Below are 22,201 nucleotides of genomic sequence, written 5' to 3' on the forward strand. Positions count from 1 at the left end.
CATGACATTTTTCGACATACAATAAAATGACTTTTTTTCATGACATTTTTCGACATACCATAAAATGACTTTTTTTCATGAAATTTTCCTACATACTATAAAATGACTTTTTTTCATGAAATTTTTCTACATACCATAAAATTACTTTTTTTCATGAAATTTTTCGACATACAATAAAATGACTTTTTTTCATGAAATTATTCGACATACCATAAAATGACTTTTTTTCATGAAATTTTCCTACATACTATAAAATGACTTTTTTTCATGAAATTTTTCTACATACTATAAAATTACTTTTTTTCATGAAATTTTCCGACATACCATAAAATTACTTTTTTTCATGAAATTTTTCTACATACTATAAAATGACTTTTTTTCATGAAATTTTTCTACATACTATAAAATGACTTTTTTTCATGAAATTTTTCTACATACTATAAAATGACTTTTTTTCATGAAATTTTTCTACATACTACAAAATTACTTTTTTTCATGAAATTTTCCGACATACCATAAAATTACTTTTTTTCATGAAATTTTTCTACATACTATAAAATGACTTTTTTTCATGAAATTTTTCTACATACTATAAAATGACTTTTTTTCATGAAATTTTCCGACATACCATAAAATGACTTTTTTTCATGAAATTTTCCTACATACTATAAAATGACTTTTTTTCATGAAATTTTTCTACATACTATAAAATTACTTTTTTTCATGAAATTTTTCGACATACCATAAAATTACTTTTTTTCATGAAATTTTTCTACATACTATAAAATGACTTTTTTTCATGAAATTTTCCGACATACCATAAAATGACTTTTTTTCATGAAATTTTTCTAAATACTATAAAATGACTTTTTTTCATGAAATTTTTCTACATACTATAAAATGACTTTTTTTCATGACATTTTTCGACATACAATAAAATGACTTTTTTCATGACATTTTTCGACATACCATAAAATGACTTTTTTTCATGAAATTTTCCTACATACTATAAAATGACTTTTTTTCATGAAATTTTTCTACATACCATAAAATTACTTTTTTTCATGAAATTTTTCGACATACAATAAAATGACTTTTTTTCATGAAATTATTCGACATACCATAAAATTACTTTTTTTCATGAAATTTTTCGACATACAATAAAATGACTTTTTTTCATGAAATTATTCGACATACCATAAAATGACTTTTTTTCATGAAATTTTCCTACATACTATAAAATGACTTTTTTTCATGAAATTTTTCTACATACTATAAAATTACTTTTTTTCATGAAATTTTTCGACATACCATAAAATTACTTTTTTTCATGAAATTTTTCGACATACAATAAAATGACTTTTTTTCATGAAATTATTCGACATACCATAAAATGACTTTTTTTCATGAAATTTTCCTACATACTATAAAATGACTTTTTTTCATGAAATTTTTCTACATACTATAAAATGACTTTTTTTCATGAAATTTTCCTACATACTATAAAATGACTTTTTTTCATGAAATTTTTCTACATACTATAAAATGACTTTTTTTCATGACATTTTTCGACATACAATAAAATGACTTTTTTTCATGACATTTTTCGACATACCATAAAATGACTTTTTTTCATGAAATTTTCCTACATACTATAAAATGACTTTTTTTCATGAAATTTTTCTACATACCATAAAATGACTTTTTTTCATGAAATTTTTCGACATACAATAAAATGACTTTTTTTCATGAAATTATTCGACATACCATAAAATTACTTTTTTTCATGAAATTTTTCGACATACAATAAAATGACTTTTTTTCATGAAATTATTCGACATACCATAAAATGACTTTTTTTCATGAAATTTTCCTACATACTATAAAATGACTTTTTTTCATGAAATTTTTCTACATACTATAAAATTACTTTTTTTCATGAAATTTTCCGACATACCATAAAATTACTTTTTTTCATGAAATTTTTCTACATACTATAAAATGACTTTTTTTCATGAAATTTTTCTACATACTATAAAATGACTTTTTTTCATGAAATTTTTCTACATACAATAAAATGACTTTTTTTCATGAAATTTTCCGACATACCATAAAATGACTTTTTTTCATGAAATTTTCCTACATACTATAAAATGACTTTTTTTCATGAAATTTTTCTACATACTATAAAATTACTTTTTTTCATGAAATTTTTCGACATACCATAAAATTACTTTTTTTCATGAAATTTTTCGACATACAATAAAATGACTTTTTTCATGAAATTATTCGACATACCATAAAATGACTTTTTTTCATGAAATTTTCCTACATACTATAAAATGACTTTTTTTCATGAAATTTTTCTACATACTATAAATGACTTTTTTTCATGAAATTTTTCTACATACTATAAAATGACTTTTTTTCATGAAATTTTTCTACATACTATAAAATGACTTTTTTTCATGAAATTTTTCTACATACTATAAAATGACTTTTTTTCATGAAATTTTTCTACATACTATAAAATGACTTTTTTTCATGAAATTTTTCTACATACCATAAAATGACTTTTTTTCATGAAATTTTTCTACATACTATAAAATGACTTTTTTTCATGAAATTTTTCGACATACCATAAAATGACTTTTTTTCATGAAATTTTCCGACGTACCATAAAATGACTTTTTTTCATGAAATTTTTCTACATACTATACTATGACTTTTTTTCATGACATTTTTCGACAAACTATAATACGACTTTTTTTCGTGAAATTTTTCTACATACTATAAAATGACTTTTTTTCATGAAATTTTCCGACATACTATAAAATTACTTTTTTTCATGAAATTTTTCGACATACCATAAAATTACTTTTTTTCATGAAATTTTTCGACATACCATAAAATTACTTTTTTTCATGAAATTTTTCGACATACAATAAAATTACTTTTTTTCATGAAATTATTCGACATACCATAAAATGACTTTTTTTCATGAAATTTTTCTACATACTATAAAATGACTTTTTTTTGTGAAATTTTTCTACATACTATAAAATGACTTTTTTTCATGAAATTTTCCGACATACTATAAAATGACTTTTTTTCATGAAATTTTCCGACATATCATAAAATGACTTTTTTTCATGAAATTTTTCGACATACCATAAAATTACTTTTTTTCATGAAATTTTTCGACATACAATAAAATGACTTTTTTTCATGAAATTATTCGACATACCATAAAATGACTTTTTTTCATGAAATTTTCCTACATACTATAAAATGACTTTTTTTCATGAAATATTTCTACATACTATAAAATTACTTTTTTTCATGAAATTTTCCGACATACCATAAAATGACTTTTTTCATGAAATTTTCCGACATATCATAAAATGACTTTTTTTCATGAAATTTTTCTACATACTATAAAATGACTTTTTTTCATGAAATTTTTCTACATACCATAAAATGATTTTTTTTCATGAAATTGTTCGTAATACTATACAATGACTTTTTTCATGACATTTTTCGACATCCTATACTATGACTTGTTTTCATGAAATTTTTCGACATACCATAAAATGACTTTTTTTCATGAAATTTTTCTACATACTATAAAATTACTTTTTTTCATGAAATTTTTCGACATACTATAAAATAATTTTTTTTCATGAAATTTTCCGACATACCTTAAAATGACTTTTTTTCATGAAATTTTTCGACATACTATAAAATGACTTTTTTTCATGAAATTTTTCTACATACCATAAAATGACTTTTTTTCATGAAATTTTCCGACATACCATAAAATGACTTTTTTTCATGAAATTTTTCTATATACTATAAAATGACTTTTTCATGAAATTTTTCTACATACTATAAAATGACTTTTTTTCATGAAATTTTCCGACATACCATAAAATGACTTTTTTTCATGAAATTTTTCTACATACTATAAAATGACTTTTTTTCATGAAATTTTCTGACATACCATAAAATGACTTTTTTTCATGAAATTTTCCGACATACCATAAAATGACTTTTTCATGAAATTTTCCGACATACTATAAAATGACTTTTTCATGAAATTTTTCTACATACTATAAAATGACTTTTTTTCATGAAATTTTCCGACATACCATAAAATGACTTTTTTTCATGAAATTTTCCGACGTACCATAAAATGACTTTTTTTCATGAAATTTTTCTACATACTATACTATGACTTTTTTTCATGACATTTTTCGATAAACTATAATACGCCTTTTTTTTGTGAAATTTTTCTACATACTATAAAATGACTTTTTTTCATGAAATCTTCCGACATACCATAAAATGACTTTTTTTCATGAAATTTTTCGACATACTATAAAATGACTTTTTTTCACGAATTTTTTTGACATACTATACTATAATATTTTTTCATGACATTTTACAACATACTATAAAATTACTTTTTCATTAAATTTTCCGACATACCATAAAATGACTTTTTTTCATGACATTTTTCTACATACTATAAAATGACTTTTTTTCATGAAATTTTCCGACATACCATAAAATGACTTTTTTTCATGAAATTTTTCTACATACCATAAAATGACTTTTTTTCATGAAATTTTTCTACATACTATAAAATTACTTTTTTTCATGAAATTTTCCGACATACCATAAAATGACTTTTTTTCATGAAATTTTTCTACATACTATAAAATGACTTTTTTTCATGAAATTTTCCGACATCCTATACTATGACTTTTTTCATGAAATTTTTCGACAAACTATAATACGACTTCTTTTTGTGAAATCTTTTGAAATACTATACCAAGACTTTTTCATGAAATTTTTCTACATACTATAAAATGACTTTTTTTCATGAAATCTTCCGACATACCATAAAATGACTTTTTTTCATGAAATTTTTCGACATACTATAAAATGACTTTTTTTCACGAATTTTTTTGACATACTATACTATAATATTTTTTCATGACATTTTACAACATACTATAAAATTACTTTTTCATTAAATTTTCCGACATACCATAAAATGACTTTTTTTCATGACATTTTTCTACATACTATAAAATGACTTTTTTTCATGAAATTTTCCGACATACCATAAAATGACTTTTTTTCATGAAATTTTTCTACATACCATAAAATGACTTTTTTTCATGAAATTTTTCTACATACTATAAAATTACTTTTTTTCATGAAATTTTCCGACATACCATAAAATGACTTTTTTTCATGAAATTTTTCTACATACTATAAAATGACTTTTTTTCATGAAATTTTCCGACATCCTATACTATGACTTTTTTCATGAAATTTTTCGACAAACTATAATACGACTTCTTTTTGTGAAATCTTTTGAAATACTATACCAAGACTTTTTCATGAAATTTTTCTACATACTATACTATGACTTGTTTTCATGAAATTTTCCGACAAACTATAAAATGACTTTTTTTCATGAAATCTTTCAATATACTATACCATGACTTTTTTTCGACATACTATACTATATTGTTTTTTCATGAAAATGTTTAACATTCTATACTATGACTAATTTCATGAAATTTTTTGGCAAACTATAGCATGACTTTTTTTTGACATACTATACTGACTTTTTTCATGAAAACGTTCAACATACTATACTATGGTTTGTACCCATACAATGGGTTTTATAAGATATTTTATTGATACTATACTATGTCTTTCTTATGATGTTTAATGGCAATTTTGGGGGGCATACTGTACGATGACATTTATATATTTTTACATACTATACTATGAATTTTTCATGATACGTTATGGCATAGTAGATTGATTTTTTAATGAGATATACCATTACTTTTTAATGAGTTTTTGACATTTGCTTATGGTATACTACACTATTATCTTTTTATGACATATTATACCATGTCATTTTTCATAATATTTTTCTGAAATTTTATGACATACCATACTATGACTTTTCTGAAATTTTAATGACATACTATTACTTTTTTATGACATATTATACAGTCATTTTTCATGATAGATTTGACAATTTCATGGCATACTATACTATGACTTCTTCTATGATATTTTTATGACATACTATACTATGAATTTTAAGACATTTACTATGGCATTTTTCAAGATAATTTTATGACATATTGATATGGATCATGACATATTATACTATGACTTTTTAATTATATTCTATTTTATTTTTTGGCATTCTCTATGAATTTCTGACATTTTTATGACATACTATACAACGACTTTTCAATGATATTTTCGTGACATTTTCATGGCATACTATCCTATGACTTTTTTTTGACATTTTAATGACAGACTATACTATGACTGTTTTATTTGTATGGCATTTTTATGACATACTATAACTATACTATGACTTTTTAAAGATTTTTTATGGGATACTGTGCTAGAACTTTGTCTGCTCTGTCTGCACACAAGCTTCACTCAAAGGTAAGCAGTTGTTACTAAATTCATGTAGATTTAAGGTGGAGCAGCCATATGCAGAATTACAATAAGATCCTCTTTGTCCTTGTAACTTAGTGTTTTCCTTCACAGTCCTTTGTGCACAGTGCTGACTGAACTCCAGCTGGTGAGAAGGACCACAGTAGATTGGATGTGATATCTGGGATGACCTTTGACCTCACTCCTATAGCCCAGCAGGAGTCCGTCTGGTCTTTGAGGTGAACAGTGTGTGTCAGCTGTGAGTGTGTGTGTGAGGGAGAAAAGTAAAGTGGACTGACAGATGACTGTTCACTCACTATAGATGCTGGGAGTGCAGACAGGCTGGGCGTTTCTGTCCTGACGGCCGTCTAAGCATCTGTCTGTAGATCTGTCGTATGGATTCTTCTCCGCTAATGCACAGACAAACAGACACACACAACATAGCACATATGAAGACATGTGGAGTGGCTCACACGCCTCCTGTCAAACATAATTGCTGCTACATCAGCACCTTCCAAACGCACATACTGTACATGCAAAACAAAAAGCTATACATTAAAACACGCTTCAAGCACTTGAATTAATTACATACAGCCTGTATGTAACACACACTAATTATGCACTCACCCACTGAAACCACAATAACACACAATCCCAAAACCATTCATGCAACATGCAGCACATGCTTCTATTCTAAAAGTGAATTTTATACGATGGGAGCCTAACATTTCTGTAGCATCTGTGTGTCTGTGTGTGTACACTTACGCTTTCTACTGCTACGCTTTGCTACCGGGTCCTTCCACTTCACTGAGCCCCCGCCCCCCTTGATACAAACACGCTAGCAATCTACCTCATGGCCAGTTTCTCAGACACAAAGGAATATTAATGTACAGCACATTGTCTCATAATTTTAAAGGTTCAGTACATCTAATTGAGAAAAAAAGAAAATGTTGAGCTATATCCGCCACCGAGACATCTGGAACCGCGTTGGAAGCATTTGGACAATTAAAAACTCACCAGCATCTCTTTCTAGGAACAACGTCCTGCTCAGTCAGGATAATCCAAAGACCTCACTGGGAATAGTTTTCTTTGGTAACCAAAAGAGTTTAATGAAACAAAGTGTTTTTGTGATTTAGTTGAAATGATCCTTTCATACATAAAAACTAGGAAAACAAAAAAATGTGATGAGAAATCTTTTATTTACCTTTACAACACACTCCTTCAGGGTGATTTGGATTCACCTTTAACATTACATTCAACGGCATATCTTATAATGTGCACAATATAGAATTAGAGGAGCAATATGTAGTATATTTACTGTAGTAAGTCATAAAATGACCATGATATGTCATCAGAGATTACATGCAAAATAGAAATACTGGCTTCTCCGTCAACAATGCTACAGCCAGTATGTTCTCCTCTGAAAGTCCTTGTTTTGGATCTGTGTGATCCCGTCTACGGCCCATTTCAACACCCCGTTGCCACATACTATGAAACAAATTGGTATACAGACACACAGACTTCTGCAGCCATGGAAGCAAACCAACTGGATCAACAGAGATAACGTTAACGTTAGATTCTACCCGACCTGAAAAGCCTCGGCACTTCTCTCTGTGGTCAGCTGTGTTATCAAAGAAGCGAGTATTTGAGATACAGCAGGTGAAATGATTCTGACTACTGCTGGCCAGAGGCTAACGCGGTCTTGTCTAGAAGGTAACCCTCAAATTGTGAAAATGTGTCACACCTGAGGAGCGGACAGGCGACGGCTCCAAAGTTTGGAATTTGGACCGCTGTTACTCATTTTAAACGCTAGCTGCCAGTGCTCCTTTGAATCACAGCGTATAAGCTTAAAATGATAGTTTAGACACTGAACTTAATATCTTAATTCTGTAACTAAAAGACGTACTAGACACTTAAATGTAAACACTGATTACTGTGTGTTTGTGCATCTCAGTGCAACTCTATTAAAGCCTGAATGAGAAGCTTCTCTCCCACATTAAAAAGTAATTAAGCACTGCAAGAACACACTGTAGGAGAAAAGTGTTCAATCTGTTTTACCGCATCAAATATTCAGCGGGTTAAATAACTACACTTCGTTTGAGGCACATAATCTTCAGAGGTTGTATAAAAAGTAAAAGGTACTCAGCTACTGAACGCTCTTTCTAAGTTTCCCTTTCTTCTTATTGTTGTTTGCTTTGTAGTCATTTGTATTTTGTTCCTGTTCAGCACTTCGGTCAACTACGATTGTTTTTAAATGTTGTTATACAAATAAAGTTTTACTTCACTTGACAGTCTTTGTGTGCAAAAACTAATATGGATCAAATGTGGCAAAACATTTTAATGGAGAATTGAACTGATTTTCATCCGCCTGTGTGAGATGTTCCTCCTCCTCTTCACCCCATCTGTCACACCCAGTCAGTCAGCTATGCTTCCCCCATCCCCCTTTAACTCCTGTACTCATCCCCGCAGTCCCCGATGAGCGCAGTGAGGTCCCTGCTGCGTCCTGTCACTGCTTCAATGGCGGCGAGATCTTCCGCTGTCAGCTTCAGGTCAGGGCTGCAGCTACGCAGACTGTCACTGATGTGTTGCCCCGCCCCTGCGACGCCTAGCCGACAACCCACGATGACCCCACCCACCGCGGGGCGATCCAACACGTAACGTGTTGCCACGCTGGCCACCGAGCAGTCGTGTCTCCTGGCAGCGGTCTCCAAGGCAACGAGGAGGTCCTGGAAAAGGCTCCAGCCACCCCACGAGTCGATCATGTTCTTGTACTTGGAGAGGGAGGCGGTGTTGAGCTCTGCCCTGGTATTAGGCTCCGTCTTCCCAAGATAGCGCTCTGACAGTAGACCGCCAGCTAAGAGAGGACAGTGATGGAGGAGAGAAGAGTTAAAAAAAGAGTCAGGGAGGAGGAATACAGGATGGAGTGAAAGCGGAAGAGGCGGCAGGAATAAAGGGATGGAGGAAGCGAATAGATGGAGAAGGGCGTAGAGGAGGAAGTGGGTGAAGTGAGAGAAGGCGGAGAGAAAACACAAAGGGATGGCAGAGATGGAGACCATTGAGGTCAGGAGGAGGAGGATGGGTTGCAGAGACGGAGGGAGAGGAAAGGGTGATGGAGGGAGAATGAAGAGGAGAGGGGATGTGTCGTCACGTCGACAGACTCCATTTTAAAAAGCCTCCATTTTACATCTTTACACCGTGATGGTAAATGTGCTGCTCACATCCTTGAACGTAAAGTAAACCTTTTGTAATTGCTCTGCTGGAGTGATATTCATGCATCTAAGTGAATGCAAATGATAAAAAAACGTTAATATATAATGAGTGGATTTAAACTTTAATGTGATGCATCTCACCCAGAGTGCCGTACGTGAGGAGCTGGACGTTGTTAGCCAGACAGAACTGCTCCATCTTGGCTGCAGGTCGCTGGTCAATCAACGAGTACTGAACCTGCATGACGGACACATTAAACACACGGTTAATAGATGCACTGAAGGAGAGAGTGTGATGGAGTGGTGTACCGACATGCAGGTGGAGGTGTTACCTGGTTGCTTGAGATGCGGATGCCTCTGTTGGTGATCTCCTCCATCCTCTGTGTGTCGAAGTTAGTGAGGGCGAGCTCTCCTGAGGAGGAAGAAGAAGAAACGGGTTGAAGTCTTCTCTTTAAAAATAAAGATCACGGATCACAGGAAGAACAAGACACAGATCTACTTTCCTGTTTTTGACACTTGAGACATACTGCACTGCCTTCAGAGAATATGTGTGAATCCTTATAGCTGTGTGAGATCAGCATTAGAGCCTGATTTCTTTTAATTTTCAGTCTGCTGCTCATATTAATATTCAAGCATTAAAATTATCCAATAAGGATATATTAGTCCAAATTTACTTTTAACACAATCAAATAAAATTTTGCAGGGTGATCCTTTAAATTTGGTTATGATTTTGGACGCCGTGGTATCGACCTGTCAATCACAAGGTAGCCCTCGCCCTAAAGCTTCCCCTGCTAATTGACTCTAAATGGGACCATAATTTACTAAATGAACATCATGCTGTATTGAAGAAGACTTGAAACTAGCAATTGAGACCATAAACTCATGTTTACAATGTTTACTGAGGTAATAAATCAAGTGAGAAGTAGACTCATTTTCTCATCGACTTCTATACAATCAGACTTCTTTGTGCAACCAGAGGAGTCGCCCCCTGCTGGCTATTAGAAAGAATGCAAGTTTAAGGCACTTCAGCACTGGCTTCACCTTTCAGAAGCGGAGGTTGCCGCCTGAATTTGATCATAGATGAACAATAAACTTCATCAACAAAGTTGACTGCAAAAGTAAATACAAGAGAGCAAATTTTATACAGTAAACCCAAAACCTAAAATTCAATAAAGAAATAAAAAGCACAAAATATATCAAACTTCAAATACGTGAGAACAAACAAACATAAAACGCATCCTATAAAACAGGAATACAGTGCAATTTCCAAACATACTGTATGTACCAATACTGATATATCAGTGATATCAGCCTCTTAATATATTAGTCTGAGTCTAATTTTTTTGTTATTTGATCTTTTCTGTTTATAGTTACATGTTTCCAGTATGTATTGTGTACCTCAGTATACATACGTATGAGTCCCTCTTGCTGCAGGTCGGACAGGTGTCCCAGAGCCTCCAGGTATCTTTTGTCTCTGTAGTCCCACCAGTGGAACTGAACACAGTCCAGACTGTCCACCTGCATATGGCTCATGGAGCGCCGCAGCGCCTTCTCCACCACCTGCACACAGAGAGACACCTCAGCTCCTGTTTCTACTTTCAACAGGTAAAAATAAAGACATGAAACACATTTAATCAGCAGATTCAGAAGTCTCTCTGCATACATCAACACAAACGTACAACGCCAGACAATGAAACCAATGTTGATATTGAGTTTAGAAATCTGATAAAGTAAATCTTTTAAATAAACACATAAAATTGAGATAAACACTGGGCAGAATATTTTAAGTTTGAAAAATCAACTTTTCAGTGCTCTCTGGTTGACAAAATATGCCTAGTTTGGTATTTCTATACTGTGTGTACTGACATTTCTTGTTACATATCAGCAGACATATACACCGATACCAATATATCTGCAATAAGTCAATATTGGCTGATATATCGGTCTAGCTCTAATACCTATGAATCTGACAATCTAAATCATTTAACATAAAAACAAACATGATCTTGGGTCATTTATCTTTATTTACTGTTGCTATACTAGCATACTGTACATACTGGTACAAATAACATGAAACCACAAATAAAATATTTTTACTAGTGATGTGAACTGTTTTCACAGAAAAGACGTCATAAAACAAAAGATATAGAGGGAATCATTTAACACCAACAAATTTCCTGAGAATTTTCTAAACAGCTTTACATTATTTAAGTAGACCAGTAAAGGTTGTGTCCTGGTTCTTTATAAAAAGACACACACTGCTCTCTAGTGGATGAAACAATTCTCACTGTAAAACACTGCAGACTGAGCGTCACTCTTGTGTTGACACATTTGTCAGCGGCTCACCTTGCGGTCCATCGGTCCTGGTCTGGGCACGTATTTGGTCAGACTCTGCAGAGCTGGGATGTCATTCCCGGACAATTTGCGCTAAATAACAGATCAGACAAAGAGTCATAAAACATTTGAATGAGGTATGTTTAGTTTCTGTAGCTAACACTATAATACACTATATTATAATACATGCTAAAGATCTTGCAAATTATTAAATACTGTACAATAGTTTTTTACTGTTTTGTACTGCTAAAAATACTGTAAAGCAAACGTATTTAAAAGGATGCAGGAGTTAATAAGTATCCTGTTGATTAGTTAATTGTAAAAGTGACATAGATCCTGGAAAGCATGAAGTGTAATGAGGTAAAATGTGAGACAGAGAAAAGCTGGTTGGAGGAGAGAAGAGCTCTCCATCTCTCTGCACATTATTCCAGGTGAGCGGCTGAGACCGCGGTCGATACCATTAGACTGTCACAGCACATCAGCCACAAGAACTCTGATCTGTGTGTCCATGTGTGTGTGTGTGTGTGTCCATGTGTGTGTGTGTGTGTGTGTGTGTGTGTGTGTGCGCGCGCAAAAGAAAGGCAGAGAAAGCTCCTTCTCATGCTCCGGTGAAAGCTCATGTGTGTGTGTGCAGTGTGAGAGTGTTGAGTATCTGCAGCTCTGTGGAGAACACCGACACTAACAGCTGGATGGACAAATCAATAACCAGGCACGACTGAGCTTTTAGGGAGACATACAGTGTGAGCGGTGTCCATCACACTTACTGCAATAAAACTGTGTGCAATAATACAGTTTCTTCTGAATGCTGTCAGTTTACGTCACTATTGTAGCTCAATAAGGGAAAATCTGAAAAAGTTTTTGCCATTTTTACTCCAGCTTTATTCACAAGGTTATTCCTGGGAATGCTGTTGCAAGCAAAATAAATTGTTTTTTTCCACAAGCAGTCTGTTTTCTCTTTGAATCTCTTGTTCTCCGTTAGGGATGGGACGATAAAGGATTTTATCCCGAATCACGATAAAAAAAACACTCAAAATAACTGTGTGGTGAATTTTCATTATCGGAATAATCGGGAATATCCTCACATGAGTGACGTGAAAAAGCTGTTTAACTCGCCATCATGTAGAGAAGTGAAAAATAGAGCCTGACCTAAAAAATACAGTCGTGTAAGAAAGAACAGACTCGCACATTGTTGCTATTTTTTTCATTTATTTATCCTGTATTTATGCAGGGGGACCTTATGATTTATGATTAGATGATTATGTAAAGATTGATTTTCACTAAAAAGTATGTTCACTAAAAAGAGATGTGTCCTACCTGTGATGTAATAAAAATATTTTTTCTTAATAAAATGTAAGTTAAAGTGATTCCAGTGTGTTTTAGTGCCATTTTAAGAGTTTTAAGCATATTTTGATGATTATTGGGAGAATATCCTGAATCGCAATTATTTTGCGATAATCATGACAAATCATATCGTCCCATATCCATTTTTGTTTTTTGCTTCCTTTCGGTCTTTTTCCTGCAAATGTCACACACTCACACACTAACTTCAATCTACAACAGTACATCAACTCCCTCTTGTGTTTTATGCGGCTAAAACAGGCACAAAAAAACCCCACTGTTTTCTCTACAGATAATTCCAGTTATCAATTAAACTTTACAAACAACAGTCTACATAACCATCTCCAGCATCATGTTATGTAAACTCTGATCACAGATTAGCACAGATAACCAGTTACACTTCAACATACATGTGAATTTATCTATTAGGTTTTAGAGGGATTCTTTTTTCAACCCATGGAGTATAGGAGTAATCCCACATTTTAAAATCAGATATGGTACAATTCTTGACAGGGACCTTTTTTGTGTAGCATGATATCCACATCAAGTACACTTTCTACCAGTTATTATTTATTAAATGGGACAAAAACTTTCATCAAAACAATGAGGTTTACTATGAAATCCTCACAAACAAACTGAATGACATGATTCAACGCACATCTGATTATTATTGCATTATTATTCTCATCTTTGCCACGTTATCGCCCCTTTATAATAACGTTGTTGGGAATCATCTGTTACACTCCTGACTCTGACTTTGTGCTTTTGGTTTGTAGCACCGGTTTCACTCCGAGACTCACCTTATCTGTATGAGACAGCTGCACTATCCTCCTTTCTCTGGTGCCCCTTTCTGGTGCCCCTTTCTTATCTATGCTTACATGTAACCAGTTTGTCGGACCCCAGGAAGACTAGCTGGTGCCATTGGTATCAGCTAATGGGGATCCTTTTTAAATAAATAAATAAATAAATAAATATATACTCCTGTGTGTTTCACTAAACTTTAGAACCAGGGCTGCAACTAACGATTATTTTCATTGTCAATTAATCCGTCGACTATTTTCTTGATTAATGGATTAGTTGTTTGGTCTATTAAATGTCAGAAAATGGTGAAAAATGTTGATCAGTGTTTCCCAAAGCCCAAGATGATGTGTGTGTATGTGTGTGTGTGTGTGTGTGTGTGTGTGTGTGTGTGTGTGTGTACCTGGCTGTTGAACTGTCCAAATATTTCCTCTGCAGGCCCGTAGATGTCTGCCATGTCAAATGTGGTCAGACCAGCGTCTACGTAGGCCTGCATGGCCTGAACTGGAGAAACGAGGGACACATTAATAGATTAAATGTATTATTATTATCATTATATTAACCAGCACAGTTAGGCTATAGAACAGGTAGTTAGAGTAGTTGATAAAATCACAATGCTGCGCTACTGACATGTGCAAATTATTTATACTGATAGTGTCTGTTTGAATCTACTTTTGAAGTCACCAACAAGTTCTGAAAGCTGAGGTTGCACTGATCACACTGAATAAATCAGTGACCATTTGAGTGTGTGCTTGTGAGAGTGCATGTCCTGCATAAATTTAGTTTTTTGACCACAACATATGAAGTCAAACCTCAAATGCAATGCAGAAAAGCCAGGCTGACGCAATACGTTGTTGCTTTTGTAATATTACACCTCTGATAATCAAATGGGAAAGCAAAATTAAGAAACATTGTATGCACTGGGTTGGAAAACATCATTTAATCATGATGTGAATCTCAACTAACCATTTACAAAACCTGTTTTCCAATGTCCTCTACACAAATTACTCCCCTCCTCTCTTCTTACTGTAACTTATGGCACTGCATCTTGCACTACTGCAACTTGCACTACTGCTTCTGGCACTACTGCAACTTGCACTACTGCATCTTGCACTACTGCATCTTGCACTACTGCATCTGGCACTACTGCTTCTGGCACTACTGTAACTTGCACTACTGCAACTTGCACTACTGCAACTGGCACTACTGCAACTGGCACTACTGCTTCTGGCACTACTGCAACTTGCACTACTGCATCTTGCACTACTGCATCTTGCACTACTGCATCTGGCACTACTGCTTCTGGCACTACTGCAACTTGCACTACTGCAACTGGCACTACTGCATCTTGCACTACTGCATCTTGCACTACTGCAACTTGCACTACTGCATCTTGCACTACTGCATCTTGCACTACTGCATCTTGCACTACTGCATCTTGCACTACTGCAACTTACAATACTGCATCTTGCACTACTGCATCTTGCACTACTGCAACTTGCACTACTGCAACTGGCACTACTGCATCTTGCACTACTGCATCTTGCACTACTGCATCTTGCACTACTGCATCTTGCACTACTGCAACTTACAATACTGTATATTGTACTACTGTACTGCATCTTGCACTAATGCATCTTGCACTACTGCAACTTACAATACTGTATCTTGCACTACTGTACTGCATCTTGCACTAATGCATCTTGCACTACTGTACTGCATCTTGCACTAATGCATCTTGCACTACTGTACTGCATCTTGCACTACTGCATCTTGCACTACTGCTGTGGTCCCTTTGACAGAAATCCTCCACCTTGGCCTTGGAACAGAGAAAGGCTCAAGTTGAACCAGTTACAGCATTACAGTCCAACTAGGAGGACAGGTTGAGTGTTGTTATGGGGAGGAACTGCACAGAGAGTCCTGATCAATATGCAACCACAACATGACTCATAAAGAGGGTTCAATGATGATCCATGAAGCCCAGGTAACACATCCACCTCCATCTGCAGCTTTTTTAATGAAAAGGAGATACTTCACACCCATCAATGTACAGATCAACACCACCACTTCCACCACTGTATATTTCCACATTATATTGATGTTTACCTGCTTTGTCGTTATCCACGGCTCCATGAGCCCCGGACACCTGCCACATCCCGTTCAGCACCCTGCAGACCTCCAGACCTCCAGACAGTCTGACTCTGGGCACCGCCGACATCCTGCTGTCTGAGGCGGGGAACAAGCTGCTGGAAGCGGCCTGTGGTTTCAACACAGCTGCACAATAAATGTCTTTCTTCCACGTTAGATAAAAGATAACGACAGAGTTTTTAAGGTGTTTTGCTTGTCGGATCACAGCAGAGGCTTGTCAGTCATGCATTAACCCCTTTAATGCTGCAGGATATTAAATCAGCTGTACTTACTTTAGGTTTCCTAGAAGACGTCTCCAAACCACCGGCAGGAACAAATAAGCTACAGGTCCACTACAACCACTACAGCGTCGATCAGCTACAAAAACATTTTGCATAAGTGAGTTATAGAAGCCACGAGTTCATTAACCAGGTTTCAACCAATAGCTGACTCTGTTTACCCGGAAATGTACTTCTTCTTCTTCTTCTTCTTCTTCAGCATGTTGTTTGCTGGTTTGCTGCCCTCTACTGGATGCAAACTGTCACTTCTCAGGTGAAACACCTGGACCTGTTTCTGAATGAAAAAACTCTTTGCAGGACATCTAGCAATAATAAAACACAGAGACGTGATACAGTAAAAAATAAGCTTTACTTGAGAGACCCTTACATAAAAGACAACATGTCATAGCAGTCACATTTTAAATTTCACATCACTCCGCTGTTATTGTTGCTGTTGGCGTCGCTGTTGGCGTCGCTGTTGCCGTCTTCTTCTTCCTCTTCTTCCTCTTCTTCTTAGCAGGTGGGCCGTCAGCTTGTCCTGTTGCAGGTGTCGGGTTGTCCTCCGTCTCTGAAGCTCCAGCCTCTTCTTCTGGAGCTGCAGGTCTCTTCAGGCCGGTGGACGGGGTGAGTGTCGTCGCCTCTGGCTTCTTCTTCTTCTTCCTCTTCCTCTTCTTCTTGCCAGGTGTACCGTCAGCTTGTCCTGCTGCAGGTGCGCCGTCAGCCTGTCCTGCTGCAGGTATCGGGTTGTCCTGCGTCTCTGAAGCTTCAGACTTCAGAGGTGTCATCTGGCAGGTGGACGGGCAGAGAGGTGTCGCCTGCGGCTTCTTCTTCTTCTTCTTCCTCTTCTTCTTCTTCTTGCCAGGTGTGCCACCAGCCTGTCCTGCTGCAGGTGTCCCGTCAGCCTGTCCTGCTGCAGGTGTCGGGTTGACCTCCGTCTTTGAAGCTGCAGACTCTTCTTCTGGAGCTGCAGGTGTCTTCTGGCAGGTGGACGGGCTGAGTGGTGTTCCCTCCGGCTTATTCTTCTTCCTCCTCTTCCTCTTCTTCTTGCCAGGTGTACCACCAGCCAGTCCTGCTACAGGTGTGCCGTCGGCCTGTCCTGCTGCAGGTGTAGGGTTGTCCTCCGTATCTGAAGCTTCAGACTCTTCTCCTGAAGCTGCAGGTCTCTTCTGGCAGATGGTCGGGCGGAGTGGCATGGCCTCTGGCTGCTTCTTCTTCTTCTTCCTCTTCCTCTTCTTCTTGCCAGGTGTGCCCACAGCCTGTCCTGCTGCAGGTGTCCCGTCGGCCTGTCCTGCTGCAGGTGTGCCATCACCCTGTCCTGCTGCAGGTGTCCCGTCGGCCTGTCCTGCTGCAGGTGTCCCGTCGGCCTGTCCTGCTGCAGGTGTCCCGTCGGCCTGTCCTGCTGCAGGTGTCCCGTCGGCCTGTCCTGCTGCAGGTGTCCCGTCGGCCTGTCCTGCTGCAGGTGTCCCGTCGGCCTGTCCTGCTGCAGGTGTGCCGTGGGCCTGTCCTGCTGCAGTTGTCCCGTCGGCCTGTTCTGCTGCAGGTGTCCCCTCAGCCTGTTCTGCTGCAGGTGTCCCCTCAGCCTGTTCTGCTGCAGGTGTCCCCTCAGCCTGTCCTGCTGCAGGTGTTGGGTTGTCCTCCATCTCTGAAGCTTCAGCTACTTCTTCTGAAGCTTTAGGCTCTTCTTCTGAAGCAGCAGGGCTCTTCTGGCAGGTGGACGGGCTGAGTGGCATCACCTCCGGCTCGCTGTGACAGAGTAGACAGCTAAAGTCAACCTCCTCTAATTTCAGAATGAAATGGTTGCTCAACTGTATTAAAAACTTTAGTTTGTGGTCATGAAGAAAATTGTTAGTAAAAACTCATGTGACTAAAGCCATTAATGAATAACTATTAGGAATCTAATTTGATTTAATCATCATAGATTTCAGATAAATACACTGCACACCTGTCAAATTCCATTTCAAGCTCAATATTTTTAACAAAATTAAAGTTGAATGTGAATTAATGCACAAAATATGTAGTCTAGATCATTTCCAATTTCCATTTTACAAATTGCAAGCATTAAAACTGCATTATAATCAAAGTCTGGGTAAAGTAAAATCAGCCTGCAGGCTGAAATAAATAAATAAATAACTTTACATGACTTCCCAGTATTTACCTTATCTGAACCACTGGCTCCTGCTCCTTATTCGCAGCCTCACTGTATTTCTCCAGCAGAGCCACGAAGAAGCCGTGCGTGCGGGTCTTGGTGGTGCTGGCACGCAGACACTGAGTGAGCGGCTCCAGGCCTCGTTCAGGCCACTGAGACATCAGATTAACCAACCTGGAGGAAGAAACACAAACACGTTCAGGGAACAGTTCCACCGAAATTGATTCCTGAAGTCAGGAACTGATGGCTTCTTCCATGTTGAAAAACAGACCCAGTTTCACTCACAATTATATTTATGGTGGACTCAAGGGAAGGATGCCAATGCTCCACATTACAGGACCCAGACAATACTGTGAAAAGCACATGCTCAAATATTTGCAGGTACAAAACCATCACTAGGTTTGTTTAGAGTTAGTGAAAGTGGACTGTGGGTACCTGAAGCCGGGGTTCTGCTGCAGACAGGCCGTTACCACCTCCTCGTTCTCCTGGCTGTGGACGGAGCAGGTGGAGTAGACCAGGCGCTTCAGGCGAGGGAACTTGAGGCTGTGGTTCAGGCAGCGCAGCTGGAAGGAGGCCAAGGAGGCCAGACGAGCCTCAACCTTCTCCTGGTCCTCAGCAGAGGACGCATCATCCCGGAGACACACCATACCTGAACCCCACACACAGATCAGAGAAATTATATTTGAATCTAAATCTAATTTGTTTTTTATACAGGCACACTGGTAGTGCATGGCAACTACATACTGGTTAAAGAAATGCAGACAAATCCTACATTATATTCAAGTCGTGAGTGAGGAGCATTAATACGGGGGATATTCAGAAAGAAAGAGTGAATTTGTGACTCTGAAATTTATAGTCACGTCATTCATAGGCTCACTGGGATGTTCAAGGACCAAAACACCTGTAAAGACAGCAGACAGGTGATCTGAAACCTGCATAACACACAGGAATAACTGATTACTCTACCTGATCCACTGCAGGATGGATCCAGCAGGATGTACTCAACATCTTTAAACTGCGGGCTGTCAGGTTCCACCTTCAGGAAGTCCTGGTTGGCCAGCAGCTGACAGGTGACCCCGGCTCGCAGCAGGAGAGTCGACATGGTGGCCAGACGCTTGGCATCCAAATCAAAGGCAAAAAGTTTGCCCTTGTTCTGCACGATGGCTGCCAGGTGGCTGGTTTTGTTGCCGGGGGCTGCGCAGGCATCGATGAGATGGCTGCCAGGTGGGGGGTTGAGGAGGTAGGCGGGGAGGCAGCTGGCTTTGTCCTGCAGAATGATGTGGCCGTTCTTGTACAGGAAATGGTCATGGAAGTCAGTCTTTGGATGGAAGACCAGCAGCTCTGGCAGATGCATGTCCATCACAAAGTGTTTCTTTCTCACGGCTAAGTCCTCCAGGCTGGAGGCCTGTCCCAGGTAGGAGAAGCCATCCCTCTTCAGATAGTCTACGGTATCCTCCACGCTGATCTTCAGGGTGTTCACACGCACATACCTAAACATGCAGAAGCAGCGTTCAGTTTTTATGCACCAAATATTTGGAACAAGCGTTGCAGAAACCTGCAGGACCGGCTCCAACTCAGTTCTTTTAAATCAAAGCTTCAAACTTTCCTGTTTGCTGCTGCCTTTTATTAAACCAGACAATGATCTTATACTGCACTAGAGCTTTTACTCTTGTGTGTTATAATCTATTTTAGCTTCTATTCTAGCTTTTACTTTTTATCTTGTTTTTGTTTTCTAATCTTTAATGTTTGTATAACTGTTTTAATTATGTCTTAATGTTCTTTTGCACTTTGTCGCAATGTTCTTGAATGTTTATGTAAAGCACTTTGAATTGCCCTGTTGCTGAAATGTGCTATACAAATAAAGCTGCCTTGCCTTATTATGGGGTTTCTTCCGCAGTGCATTTGACTTCATATAGAAAGTGTAGTGTCCTAGAATATGATGATGACTGAATTGTACACCGTTATTTTTAATTAATTATATGTATATGTATATGTGTTTTTGTATATACTGCGTGTGCGTGTATGTATGTATGTATATATGTATTAAGTACATATAAATAGATTTTATTTTATTGTTTTAAATTTTATTTTATTTCATTTTTACTTGAGTATATTCTTTTAACTTATTTATACATTTTTTGGTATACAATATATTTTTCCTGTATCTGAACTGGCTTATTTTATATTAATATTAGGTTTGTTAAGTTTCTTTGTACCGAGAATGTTGTTATTGGAGACGTTTGTGAATGTTTGTTCTGTTGTTTCAAAATGAATGATCTTATACTGCACTAGAGCTTTTACTCTTGTGTGTTATACACTATTTTAGCTTCTATCCTAGCTTTTATTTTTAGCTTGTTTTTATTTTTTAATATTTAATGTTTTTATAACTGTTGTAATTATGTCTTAATGTTCTTTTGCACTTTGTCGCAATGTTCTTGAATGTTTATGTAAAGCACTTTGAATTGCCCTGTTGCTGAAATGTGATGTACAAATAAAGCTGCCTTGCTTTGCCTTGCTTTGCCTTGCTTTGCCTTGCTTTGCCTTGCTTTGCCTTGCTTTGCCTTGCTTTGCCTTGCCTTGCTTTGCTTTGCCTTGCCTTGCTTTGCCTTGCCTTGCTTTGCTTTGCTTTGCTTTGCCTTGCTTTGCCTTGCCTTGCCTTGCTTTGCCTTGCCTTGCTTTGCCTTGCTTTGCCTTGCCTGGCCTTGCTTTGCCTGGCCTTGCTTTGCCTGGCCTTGCCTTGTCTTGTCTTACCTGGGCAGCTGGTCCTGGATGCTCTGCTGGACGCTGGCTGGGAGCAGGTCCTCATTCTTGCTGACCTTCTGCTTCACCTTCATGCGGGCCAGCACCGCCTGCAGTCTGGGCCGATGCTTCATCATCATGACCTTCCAGGAGCCGCCACACTTCAGCCCCTGGCCCAGCAGCACGTCGTACACCAGCACCTTGGCCAGGTGGAGCCCCAGCTTGGTCTGCTTGAGCAGCTGGCTGGTCTCGATGATCTCTACGAGGACAGAGGAGAACTTCTGGGTCTCACAAACCAGAGCAAACAGCTGCTTGATGTTCTCAAATTTGCTGTCGTAAACCAGAGTTTTCAAAGCGCCCTGCTTCAGCTCGGCTTTCTCCAGGATCTCTGCGGCTTTTATGTAAAGAGCCATGGTGATAGCTAACCTCTAGCTAGCTAACTAGCCAGACCACTCCGTTTACAAACTACTCCGGGGTGTTTTTCTTTTGACAACTGGCCTGAAACACTCCTCGTCCAGTCGGAGCTTCCTCTTCTCTGAACGGCAACAACAACCGGCTTTATCTTTCCTCATTTACGTTTAATAAAAGCGTCTGAATGAGTACACTCCCACCATGCACATGGCAGAGGAAGGTTCATGACTCCGGAAGTATTAGCTGACACGCTGTTTACGTCTGACGTAACAGGTCTGTCCAGCCAATCACTGATCGTCTTCTTCTTCTTTAGTGATTATTGGCGACCAATCACTGAT

At 37.1% G+C, this 22,201-nt stretch overlaps 2 protein-coding genes across 4 annotated transcripts; both read right to left on the reverse strand.

Annotated features, from left to right (window-relative positions):
* Nucleotides 1–7,666: 7,666 nt before the first annotated feature.
* Nucleotides 7,667–16,749, reverse strand: LOC119489731 (uncharacterized oxidoreductase YccK-like). 2 transcript variants are annotated; one of them, XM_037772511.1, is made up of 8 exons: nt 16,583–16,748; nt 16,269–16,419; nt 14,566–14,666; nt 12,039–12,119; nt 11,105–11,252; nt 10,025–10,104; nt 9,837–9,930; nt 7,667–9,340 (listed from the first exon to the last, which is right to left on the reverse strand). In XM_037772511.1, exons 2-8 carry the CDS (start codon nt 16,378–16,380, stop codon nt 8,931–8,933), a joined length of 1,026 nt encoding a protein of 341 aa, XP_037628439.1. In that variant the 5' UTR covers nt 16,381–16,419; nt 16,583–16,748; the 3' UTR covers nt 7,667–8,930. The 2 variants fall into 2 exon arrangements, with proteins under 2 accessions (XP_037628439.1, XP_037628440.1); XM_037772512.1 differs by having other exon boundaries at nt 8,931–9,340; nt 16,269–16,436; nt 16,583–16,749.
* A 169-nt stretch (nt 16,750–16,918) lies between these two features.
* Nucleotides 16,919–22,140, reverse strand: nsun5 (NOP2/Sun RNA methyltransferase 5). Of its 2 annotated transcripts, XM_037772510.1 has the most exons (6): nt 21,465–21,865; nt 19,680–20,203; nt 19,149–19,362; nt 18,723–18,887; nt 18,301–18,310; nt 16,919–17,574 (listed from the first exon to the last, which is right to left on the reverse strand). In XM_037772510.1, exons 1-6 carry the CDS (start codon nt 21,863–21,865, stop codon nt 16,999–17,001), a joined length of 1,890 nt encoding a protein of 629 aa, XP_037628438.1. In that variant the 3' UTR covers nt 16,919–16,998. The 2 variants fall into 2 exon arrangements, with proteins under 2 accessions (XP_037628438.1, XP_037628437.1); XM_037772509.1 differs by having other exon boundaries at nt 16,919–18,310; nt 21,465–22,140.
* Nucleotides 22,141–22,201: the final 61 nt, after the last annotated feature.

The sequence above is a fragment of the Sebastes umbrosus genome, chromosome 6 (assembly GCF_015220745.1).
Source record: "Sebastes umbrosus isolate fSebUmb1 chromosome 6, fSebUmb1.pri, whole genome shotgun sequence".
Classification (NCBI taxonomy): Eukaryota; Metazoa; Chordata; class Actinopteri; order Perciformes; family Sebastidae; genus Sebastes; species Sebastes umbrosus.